The sequence below is a fragment of the Lactuca sativa genome, chromosome 8 (genome assembly GCF_002870075.4).
Source record: "Lactuca sativa cultivar Salinas chromosome 8, Lsat_Salinas_v11, whole genome shotgun sequence".
NCBI classification, from domain to species: domain Eukaryota; kingdom Viridiplantae; phylum Streptophyta; class Magnoliopsida; order Asterales; family Asteraceae; genus Lactuca; species Lactuca sativa.
Genome location: NC_056630.2, coordinates 21936588 through 21949900, shown reverse-complemented (window position 1 = coordinate 21949900; position 13313 = coordinate 21936588). Strand labels below are relative to the sequence as shown.

Sequence of the window (13313 nt, the reverse complement as noted above, 5' to 3'; positions counted from 1 at the left end):
TTTCCATGATGCTTCTTCTTACATTTGTCGCACCATTTCGCTTCACCTCCACTTCCCCTCGAACCAGACTTCGAGAACTTGTTTTTCTTATTGGACCTTGAAGTTCCATCGAACTTCCTCTTTTCACCAACATCTATCCTTTCTGGACCCCTTTCCTTCTGCTGGGCCTCCACATTCTTAGCTACACGAACAGCCGTTTTCAGAGTGGTTGCCATCTTGACTGTCGGACCAAAGTCGGCAGGCAGTCCATTAGCAAACCTCTCAATCTTGGAGAGTTTCGTTGGCACTAGGTACGGAAACAACTTCATCTTCTCAGTAAATGCAGTAGCATAGTCATCTATGCTCATCTTCCCCTTCTTCAAGTTTTGGAACTCATTGTTCAGATCAATCAGATCTATCTCTGAACAATACTACACCCTTAGTTGTTCCAAGAACTCCTCCCATGACATTTTCAGGGCTTCTCCTCGTGGCATAGTATCTGCCAACAACTTCCACCAACTCAAGACTCCAGTCTTCATTTGTCTAACCGCAAAGACGGTCTTCTGTTTGTTGCTACAGTCGCAACTTTCAAATACCATCTCCATCTCGGAGATCCAATCCATTATCTCAACAGGCTTTGGGCTCCCAGAAAGACTTAGCGGTTTGGCGCCCAAGAAATTCTTGTACATTCGCCCATCCTTGTTGTTTCTCCTTTCTGGATCGTTCCTTCGTTCCCCTTGAGTCCCAACTTGACTCATCATGCGACTATTGTTCCCTTCCTCCGATTGCTCGGGAATCAATTCGGGTTCCTCAATAGGTATGATAGGTTCATCCCTATTATCATGCAACATCTGTCGCATCTCCTCCCTTTGTTCGGCTAGCATAGCCCGAATCATGGCTTGCACCGCAACCATTGTTATTGGTTCTGGTGCTGCTGCTACAACAGGTATTTGCTCAATAACTGGCGGTTGATTCCTGTTTTCATCCGCGTTTCCAACGCCACTCCTTGTTCTCACCATTTTGATCTACACACCGAATAAGGTGAAATTAGATCCTCATTCACGATAGATATTCAAATCATCCTTATTACTCCGAAACATTTACATGCTAGTTCTAATAATGTAGGCATACGCTTAGAATCCTACACACATAAGGTTTCCAGATCCGGTCGGCAGCAGACCGTAGATCCGAACAAATAATATCATATATGGCAACATATAACATTTAGCACATAAAATCATTTTAGGCAACTTTCCTAAAATAAACTAGTGCTCATGTCTAAAATCCAACAGACACACATCTCAAAATTCCACTTAGCATTCTAAGTTTAAGTCTAGAAATCCTACAAATTCCTAGTTCGCTTAAACTAATGCTCTGATACCAACTGTGACATCCCCAAAATGTCGGCCAGAAAAGACCGATTTTCATTTATGCTTTTAAATAATTTCAGAGTAAATCCTTTTGATTTAAAAGTGTTGCGGAATTTTTTCCCAAAACAAAACATGATAAAATAATATTTATCAAAGCATTTCATCAAGAGATGCATTTTCATTATATAATCAAAACTCGGGATGTCATGTTCCGATACAGACCATAAAGCATAAACGATAACATTACAAGTCATTCAACAAATATATACATATACAGACTTGTAAACAAAACAACAAGATGATCCATCCATCTTACGCCCTTGTGCCACTTCCTGTAATACAAATAAAATCGAGTGGGTCAGGCTTGGGAGCCTGGTGAGCATATAGGGTTTTCAACCCACAATAAATAAGTTATATTTAATTTCACCAACCAATCACTATCCCGATTACCCATTCCCGTTATCCTCACTTTACGTCCCTAAAACAACATCTATCTCGAGGGACCTAATCTAGGATTTTCATCGGGACGGACATCACTGCTAAGGGGTTTCCTCAACAATAGATATCCTAAAGGTAACCATGAGGGGGATAGAGTACATCGGTAAACACATCGTTCACAACACCTACAGGTTATGAACCTGCTAGCGTTCCACTGGACTGTCTAGAAGGAGTCCGTGGTCGTTATCCATACTCCGCTGAATAACTAGATCAACAAAAACAACAACAACATCGATGCCTCTCATTTGTTTATTACACACCAACTATCTACCCATGTTCTACCCAACATTTTAGTAGATAAGAATATATATTTTCATACATAGTTTAAAACCTGTATATCATTTTCATTCAATATATTTTCCACATAACAGATGAGGCATACCACATAACACGTATTTCATAGAAAACAAATCAGATCTATGAGATAGAATAAAGTGAATATCCATTCACGCATACAACCACAAAATATACACATAACAAGTATATCGTATAAAATACTTCATAGTTACGCGTTAGAAGAAAGTAACTACACCCTCACACATATAAACCACAATTTACTTAATACACTCAAACCGTACTTGTATTATTATCGTGTTTATGAAAGGTAGTATACACTCACTTGATCAGAAGATGATCGGACAGCACTACGACTTGCAGAAGTAGTAATCCACAGCAGATCTGGAAGATCTCCACAAAAATCGAACTTCTCGCGGGCAGAGCTTCGGCTCGGGAACCGCATTTCTCGGGATCTTCGGGATCTTGGGACTTGCCTCGGGGCTCGAGAATAATATCGGGGCTTCGGGGTATTTCTGGCATGCAAAACGATGCAAAACGGGAGAGAGAAGAGAGGAAATTAGCAAAATAGCCGGCTGCCCTCGCATCCTATTTATAGGAGGCTGGAGCCTCGGAGTACGCGGGGCGTACGTCGGATCGGACTGCTGACTCCCCTTCAGATAATGCCGGATTTTTCAATTAAAAATAAATACAAATTATTTATCAAACTTCGGAAATTCATATCTTCTTCATACGAACTCCGTTTTCGACGTTCTTTATATCCACGGAAAGGTGAGACTACGCTCTACAACTTTCGTTTAGACTCCGTCGGCAAATTTTGACTTTATTTTTATTATTTATTTTTAATAAGCCGCGACAGAAAAACTTCACTATAAATTCATAACTTCTTCGTTTGACGTCCGTTCTCGCCTAACTTTTTATAGCTTCGATACCAACAACGAGACCTTCGATCCTCGTTTGGATTGTTTCGGCTAAAAACCGCTCGATCTCAAATCGAGTATTTCAGGCTGCATACCGCTAAGTCGAAACTTCGATAAATCATAACTTCCTCATACGAAGTCAAATTTGGGCGTTCTATATATATTCGGAAACCTCGTTTCAACTACTACAACATTAACCAAAGGTATTAAGTTCATTTTACACTTAAATTTTGACGCTTATTTTTATTCTTAATTAATCAAACCACATAATTAAGCAATTATGCACAAAACACATAATACTCAAATAATACATTCTTATTATTTCAAAACGGGTTACAAAGGTTAACCTAGACTATTACATTGCTAAAAATGGCAAGCCCGGAAACACAGGCGTTACATATACCAGGATACAAATCTAACATATTACTACAACATAGCAACATAGGGTAAACCAAGATATCAATCCAATGGGTCGGCCTTGGTGCCTTCAACCCGTAATTACAGTTAAGAAAACTCACCTCACAGTCTGACGAAGAGCTGAATGATACACTACTCCAAATATCGGCTCTACAGGCCACCTATTCAACAGATAGAGACAAGACTCAACTATTTCTCAAAATACCCAAAATACCCTTAAGTCAAACTTGGTCAACCTTGGTCAAAGTCAGCAAGTCAACAGAGTCAATGCAACCGAGTCAACTTAGCCGAGTTGACTCAGACTTCATACGTGGGGCATACAAGCCTTCGAGGCATCGGGGCCATATCTGCGTTTTCACAGCGTACCATGCGGTACACCCAGCGTACCACAACAACCTTCCTCTTAGCCCATTCAACATTTATTTCTTCGACTTAATGCTTCTAGTTACAGATCCAATCCTCAAGAGTCATAAAGTTTCCAACTTTATGAATTTGCATGTCCATTAAGTGCTTAAAACACAAAAACTCAACATCTTAATGCATTAAGACCTTATATAGCATGCATAGAGCAAAACTAACCATCAAGACCACATTTTTATAACTTAAGATTCCTCCTAAGGTCTTAAAGGACGACTTATTGGGTTAAGAACATGCCATTCTCAAGAATCACCATTTTTGGGACAAAAAGTGTCTTAAAGGAAGAAATGTCTAAATCTACAAGATTGAGTGATCAAGATGTGAACTTTTTACCTTCTGGAGGTTGCTATCAAGAAGGAATCTCAGATCCAAGATGCTTCCAAAACTCCAAGCTCTTCTCACCACTCTCTTATTCTTCAAGAACACTTCTAAACACTCCAAAGGCCTCCAAAATGCACTCTTTCACTAAGGGTTTACTTGGGGTCGTTTCTCACAGAGGAAGGCTGAAGAAGAAATGAGATATGAGGCTATAATGAGGTTTAAATATGGACCAAACCTTAAAATTTAGGGTTTGCCATTTCTTCACGTACGCCCCGCGTACGAAGTGTACTCACATCATACTAGGGTGCGCCCTAGCACGCCTAGCGTACACAACGTACGATCAACATACCACACTAGGGTAAAGTTATCGTATTGCCGCTATGTGCCATTTTGCAATCCTTCTTTAATCTAAGGGCTAAAATACTATATTATTCAAACATAGGGTTGAAATTGAAATTGTATTGACATCAGGATGTTACAACAGTTATGATATAAAGTTTAGGTTTCTTAATAACATTCAAGGACACGTCACATTGTAAACAACATACTTTGGCCATCATAGTTGAGGTTGCTATTAGCTATTGCTTGTGGCTTCTTCATGAAATGATCCGACCATGAAGATATATCCCAAAGGCAACTTTTTATCCTCCCTGCATTTTGAAAAACCATAGTTAAAAAAAGTTACGAAAAAACAATAAATTAAAAAGCCAATTGTTTGGATTATTTGTACAAACGAGTTTAACAACATGTATAACTAATTAGCCGAGCTTTCACACCCAACAAAAATAAAATGATACATTGAATTTCTAGGTGTTTTAATTGTATATCTCAATAAAAAAGTTTATCAATAACAAATTATTTATTCATATTGTATATACCGGCTACCTTTTGATAAAGTCACTATAAAAATGTTAATATATGGATAATCCATACACGAAATTATAGCTGAAACATTTATAATTAAGATACAAATATTAAAAACCTAACAATACATCGACAAATTTTATCTATTTTTCGTATGATGAAACCAATATATAGAAATTATCAATGCTGAGTTCCAATAATGGAATATTTTCCTAAAATATTTTATCTTTTATCATATCTATATATACAACTCAAATTTTGGAGCATTATAGGAAATTATATCAACTTGACTATCTTTCACACAAGACAACATTGTCCCATCTTGCACTAATCGCCCCCTACTATATTTCTTATCATGTTTCTCTTAAGTAAAACTAAGCATATATATGTAAATTGCCATTTCCCCCTTCCCCTCTTCGATGGCGAACGACGGCAATGGACTTCTAACCGAAGTATATATTATTCTTCTTGTTATTGCATCTGGGGCATTGTTGATCGCATTATATCATTGTATCTCGATGCTTTGGTGGGATTTACGTCGTCATCAACGGCGACACGGTCCCAATGAGATACAATTGCAAGGAAATGATTTAAGCATTGAGAATTCTGTTGCTGGACTCATCCCGGCCCATAAACATAAAAAGATCATGGGCTCACAGGAGGATGAGTCCATGTGTGCGGTGTGTCTAAGCGAGTTTGAGGAAGGAGAAGAATTACGCACTTTGCCTGATTGCATGCACACTTTTCATGTCCCTTGCATCGACATGTGGTTGTACTCACATCGTAATTGTCCCATTTGTCGAATGGATGCAGCCATTGTAGCTTCACCAATGATGGAGATTATATATATAGTTGACCCACAACAACAAGATGTAACAAGATCACAAAATTCGGATGTGACATAAGATATAGCCCTACGAAGTATGGCTCTTTGATGGTAAGAAAATGTTTTAGCACGATCATGTATTTACTTTGTTACTTTTTTTCCACTTGTTGGACTTTGAGTTCGTTTGTGCATTATTGATCTTTTATATAAACTTCTAACTGAGATGTGGTATTTTGACACACGAGAGAAGATTAGATTCATTTTTTTATTTTATTGAAAGTAAAATGGATAGTTTTAAACAATTTAATTAATTTATTGAAGGTTATACCTTATATCATATTTGATTTAATTAGAGTGGAGGGAGTGGTGTTAGCTTTGTTACGTTCCACCTAGACGCCACTTAAGATTTGTCACACAACTTCAAATTTTTGCCATTTACACGGTATGAATTGTCACATTTGTCATGTTAATTTTTTTTTTCTAAAATTAATTAATATAAAAAATAAACATTTCAAACATATTATTTAAAAAAAAAAAACTAAATTTTTATTAAACTTCAAAAGAAAATTACATTACACCAAAAAAACATATAATATAATTTTAAATTATGAACCTAAAAATTTAAATAACGAAACCTAGATGTTTTATTTTTTCGCAACCACCTCTTTTGTTTTTATCGCTATTTCTTTTTCACGTCCGACGATAGTGTTAGTGTCTCTCGTTAGGATCGTCATGACACAGTTTTTTTGTTTCTCTTATGTGACTGCCAAATATTGTTCTAATGATGACTTCAAATTGTCCATTTTGTTTGTTAGTTAGTCGATGTCAACCGAACCACTTGTCGTCGTTTTTCCCTTTCGTTTGGTTCGGTCTCTTCCCATGGGATGAGTGACTATTGGAACCTCAAAAGACTCTTTTTCATTGAGGTTAATCCCCACATGCGCATCGGACAAATTACTATGCGTCGTTTTGGATGTTTTGGTTTTTTTAGAAGAACCACCCATAAACGTTTCAGAAGTTTCAACCTCTTGCCATTTTTTTGACAGTTTCATAATATTCCAAACATGTAGAAATTTGAAATTTGCCGCTTTCTTATTCCGGTATACTACAAGAGCTTTTTGCAAAATTGTCTCATCGTTTGCACCATTTTGCCATTGCATTTTGACACTAGAAAGCACCGCATTAAACTCCGTCTCCACTTTGTTGATATTTCTCCGCTTCGAGTAAATTTGGTCTTTTTTCGTTAGTCTCCAAGATTCATTTCCTTGAGAAAACCCCTTGTGATTTTCCAGAAAAAGTTGGACAATCTAGGTTGTTTCTGACCACCAGATCTTCATAAATACCCACCCATGCACGAAAAAACGTTTTTTTTCTTCGACCAGTATCTATTGTATTGGAGCCTCCTTTCCACTTTTCTTGGGTTGTGGTCAAATTTTTTCCGGCTTCGATTCTTTTTCGGGGACGGCTTTAGGTTCTCATTGAGTTTGGAAATTCATTTGAGAGTGAGGAAGATTGTCAAATGGATTGAAATCATTTTCCATTTGAGATTGGAGTTGGGATGAAAAGTTCATTTGAGGTTGGTTTTGGACTTGATATGGGTAGTAAACACCACTAAAGTGTAAATTTAGAGGTGAATAAATAAGCCGATCATTTTGACTTTAAACGAAATTTGGTGAAGAATGTGAGATTGAGTTTGTGTTTTAGGTGTTTATTTTGGTATTTTTTTTGGAGTTTTTGGATTGAAAGGAGAAGCCATTTTTTTTTACAAAAATTATGTTGTTTGAATGAATAATTAAAGAAGGTGAAGTGGGATCAAATATTATATATCGTGATATTTATATAGCGTAAAAAGAGGGTATTTTTTGATTTTTTTAAAAGAACAATCATTTTGACCAAGTAAACGGTAAAAAAAGTAAAACGTCCAACCACTTTTACTTTCTCTCATCGACAATCTTCCACCGAGTTGCCGAGCCGTTGAAAAACAGCTCGATGTCCGCTGAGCTAACCGAGTCCCTCACCAAGACCACTCTGTCCAGTCATAGGACTATGGATATAAATTCATCATAATTCATATGGTCTACATCTCAGCTCATTGCTCATCATTAGCGTTAAATATTCACTCTTTTTATTCGCATTTATTTGGGCTTCATCATTTGCTTTGGCTTCTTGTTTCTTATTTTAGATTAGGGTCCTATATAGGAGTTTTGATGTCTTTTGAGTTTTGTGTTTTTTGGTCTCAAATAAATAAGTACAATAAATCATGCATAATAATGTTATATCCTCTAGATCTATGGATGTCGTCTTCAAAGAATTGACTTTACCATATAAAAAGGTTTAGCGACGCAACTTGTTGCTCGTTTGTCTTCTTGTCGTTGTACGATGATAACTAATATTTATTAGTAAAAAATGTTCATTTCAAAAAACAAGTTCAATGGTGTAAAAAACGTCTGAACCCGATCCGATCCAAACAAGATAAAGAGTCAAGTTTAATAGGGTCTGAAATTCAAAATCGGGTTATACGTGTTAACTCGACTAACTCGAAATATATTTAGGATCGGGTTCCAGGTTGTTTTATACTATAATTTTTTGGGTTAGGATTAACCACAGTAAATAAAAATTCTAATACTTTCCATGGAAACGTTATGAACATCTAACGTATTTAAACCAAGCCGGAAGCAATACTAAGCTTCATAGTTCATACAATTAAGTTTAAGGAGATTATATTTTACGAGCCTTGTTTAAAATTCTGCTAAGCTTTTAGCAACCTTACTCGTAGATATGAACCCAGGTTAACAAGCCTAATTAAGTTGTGTAATGGTCTGGGTGAAAAACTAAACATGATAACTTTAAATTTCTTACCATTACCGATAATATAATTAAAAATATCAGTTAACTTTTAAATATTTAATTCTTGATTATTATCATAAGCAAACATTTTGTTATCAATACAGCAAACTATTATTTTTGTCTTCAGTTGACACGGCAAATCCGATCCTACTAACCCTAAACCCAATTGACCCGAATCCAACTAACCTATAAGCTATAACTTAATAGGACCAAGATTTAGTTAAATATTCTTAGAAAATTGATTTACAGGACCCAATTAACACACCTATGCGGGATCATGTCGCATTTAGTCGCATGAACAATCCTTATTGACTGTCCTTTTTTTGTATAAACCATATGTTAATTTTGTTAATATTGATTATGAATACAAACACAAACTATAAATATAAAATTTTATCACTATACAAACTCTAAGTAGATTAATTAAGACAAATAAAACATGGCCATTGATTTTCCATCTTAGGAAACCACAAAAAATAACGACCTTCTTCTATCACCCAAATTCCAATTTGATCATCCAAGTTGAAAATTATAAAAACAAACACAAAAAATAACAACCTTCCATTTTTATATTAGGAAAAGTTGACTTTTCTTAATTAATAAACTAGTTGTTAGTATATACAAACTGATATTGTGTAACATAAAACTGAACTGTAATATTCCATAATAAAAATTGGACGGTTTATTAATAACCCAATTAATTACAAGAAATAGCAACATTCATAAATTTATTGGTTTATTACAGCCTCCAATTTACACTTCTTCTTATTACAATATTTACTTTAAAAATTCTATCAACCTATAGCAACGCTATCCAAATCCAAAATAATCTTCATTTTTATAATCGGATTATTCTTTCCGAACTACAATGTCCTAATGTTAAACAACATTAATGTAGAATGCTATAACAAGATAATTTTCAAAGATTAATGCAGAATGCTATAACAAGATAATTTTTCAAAGTATAATATATTTAAAGTACAACTTTGTAATGAAATGAAATGAAAGTAGGATGATAGAATAGACAAATAAATAAAATATACATTGTCATTTATAAAATATGGGTTAAATGAAAGAAAAAGAAAAAAAACTCAAATTACCTTTACTGTTTTTGATGAAAACGAAGAAAAGCAAATACCGAAATTACTTTTCATGAAATCGTGATTATCGCCGGCCCTCAAAACTTTCTTGAAGTATATATATATATATATATATATATATATATATATATATATATATATATATATATATATATATATATATATATATATATATATATATATATATATATATATATATATATATATATATATTCAATATCAAATAAGAAGGAAATTTTAGTAGGAAGGTAAGAAATTTTTTTTCTACATATTTTTTTAGCGAACAAACAAAATAAATAATCACATGATCTATATATAGAGTTAAGATCAAATAAGAAGGAAATTTTTAGTAGGAATGTAAGAAGTTTTTTTTCTACATATTTTTTTCGCGAACAAACAAAATGAATCATCAGATGATTCATAACATCTCGATGATTCATTTATACAATGATTTTGTTGTTATTCACTAAAATTGTCACAAAAGTGAATTTTTTCTTAATTTACTTAAAAATGAATCGTAAAGATGTTTTTTTAGGAATTTTTTCTTGTGAATCATCTTACAAATGAATCATCTAGTGACTCATTTCTTTTGTTCGTCAAAAAAATATGTAGAAAAAAAACTTCTTACCTTCCTACCATATATATATATATATATATATATATATATATATATATATATATATATATATATATATATATATATATATATATATATGATTCATTTTGTTTGTTCGCGAAAAAATATGTAGAAAAAAACTTCTTACCTTCCTACAAAAAATTTTCTTCTTATTTGATCTCTACTATATATATATATATATATATATATATATATATATATATATATATATATATATATATATATATATATATATATATATATATATATATATATATACTAGTTATAACCCGTGGAAAAACCACGGATACAAAATAAATTAAATTTTCATAGTAAAAATTCAAAAATTATTTATCAATTACTTTAAAAAAATCATTAATTATAAGATATACCAAATTTTTAAAGTTAGTATAACTTTTAATTTAACATATAATTAGAAAAAGTAAATTTGAATTTTGAAATGTTGCCTAATATTAATGAAAAGTTGTATTAAAGTGACATATGTCAAATAGAGATTAAAAATATTCATTTATTATATATATATATATATATATATATATATATATATATATATATATATATATATATATATATATATATATATATATAGGTAAAGGTTAAGAACTCTAAGAACCACTCATATTACATATGTTAGATCTGATATCATTTCTTCATTATTCTCCCGAAACAAAATAAATATCCTTTCACCTCCTTCAACCATCTCTGATAAACACCACCACATCCAGCACCGTCGACGGCCACCTCACCACTGGTACCGCCGCCGACGATACCTTGACGTCGCGACCTCCGACCACCGACATTAGCACTTAAATCCGTCATCAAAGTTTCAGATTTAGAACCACTGATATCTCGTCTTTGTCGTCGTTGTGGTGAACCGCCACAGTTGTCGTCGTGTCTTCCTTCCATGACATATTTGTTCCGATGAGCCACCAATTTTTCTTCAGATTTGCTCTGGAGAGCCACCAAAACCACCAGATTTTCACTAAGATATGGTAGATCTCGAATGCATAAGATCTGGACCACATCCTCCTCTTCTCATCAACGAAATTAGATCTAAGATTTCCGACAAATCTCTTCCCCTCATTTCTTCTCCGGCGACTTCTTTCATCATTGTCTCCTCTGTCAGCTATTAGAAACCGACATCCATGACATTCCGACATCACAATCGAACCTCCGACATGTACCACCTCCTGATGTGTCATCACCATCGTATATTCACTACCCCTCCAGATCTGCTTCGCCTCTATAATTTTGTGTCATTTTGTTGTTCATGCTCGTGATTCCGGATCTGATTTCCTTCAGATATGATCTCCTTCATGTTCTCCACATCTAAAACATCTGAAGCTTTTTTTTGTTTATTTGGATTTTGTTCTCCATTTTGAAGCATGTTCACAACTGAAACTATAGCTGCCACAAAATCTGAAGAAATCTAACACAACTCCAGTAAGATTGAGATCAGATCTAAGACCGCCGTCAACCACCACCACTTATGTTGCTTCGCTGCTTTATTAAACACTATCAAATATCCTCCATCTATTTATCTATGATCTCTGATGAAACACATCAGGTATGCTGATATTTGTTTACCTTTTTTTTCTTTCTGTTAAGTTGTGAATTTAATGTTCTAATCTCTCATTTGCTGCTTACTTTTGTTAAACATAGTTTTTCTACTATTAAGTTGTTAATCCATGTTTATTATGTTTTTTTATAATGTTTGCATTAAGTTTTTATTCACACTTTATGTTTTATTGTTGTTAAGCTGTGAATTGTATTTAAAATGTTTGTTATCATGTTACTGTTTTCTCAAATAATATGAATTTTGATTTTTGTAACCTTTTAACTATGATGTTTTCATTTTTCAACTATTATTTAGTTCTATTTAAGTTAGTTACTGTGAATGCGTGAATTAATTTGTTTTTATATTATAAATACTATGAATGAGAGTCCTAAACTGATTATTAAACTGTGAATGAGAGTTCTAAAAAGCTTTATTAAACTGTGAATTTTTGTGGTGTACACAATGTATCTGGTGAATTTTGTATATTAAACTATGAATTATGTATTTATTATATTAACGCATAAATATATGTTTTAGTTTGAAAATATGGTTGGAAATATAATTTTTTTTGTCTTAGATTGTGAATTTATTATAGACTAAGTTGTGAATTTTGTATACTAAACTATGAATTCTGTATTACATTGTGAATTTTACTCACAACTTAATATATTAAATTCACAATTTAATACATATAAATGTCGCCATATATTAACGTATAAATATAAGTTTTAATTTGAAAATATGAGTGTGAATATAATTTTTTTTGACTTAAATTGTGAATTTATTATATTAAGCTGTGAATTTTGTATATTAAACTGTGAATTGTCTGTATTAAGAGTTTCAAATTTATATTATTGTTGTGAATTTATACTTTTTTGTTTTAAACTGTAAATTTATTGTAATAAACTGTGAATTTTACATATTAAACTATGATTTTTGTATTTTAAACTTTGAATTAACTGCATTATGTTGTGAATATTTATTTAACTTGTGAAATTTACTATATTAAACTGTGAATTTTTTATATTAAACTGTGATTTTTATGTTTAAAAATGTGAATTGACTACATTAAACTATGAATTTTCTGTTTAAATTATAAATTATCTGCATTTTGCTGTGAATTTTTTATAATTTGTGTTAAAATATGAATGATTTATATATAAATTTTTGTGTTAACTTTCTTATGAATATATTTATTTTTTTGTTGTATAAATTTCTAAGAATCCACTAGTTTTTATAATTGTTTTGAATTAAATTCAAAATGA

At 32.8% G+C, this 13313-nt stretch overlaps 1 protein-coding gene across 1 annotated transcript; it reads left to right on the top strand.

The window, feature by feature from the left end:
* The first annotated feature begins 5499 nt into the window (after nucleotides 1–5499).
* On the top strand, nucleotides 5500–5985 carry LOC111893298 (RING-H2 finger protein ATL51). Its single transcript, XM_023889358.1, has one exon. It carries the CDS (start codon nucleotides 5500–5502, stop codon nucleotides 5983–5985), a length of 486 nt encoding a protein of 161 aa, XP_023745126.1.
* The last annotated feature ends 7328 nt before the right edge of the window (nucleotides 5986–13313 follow it).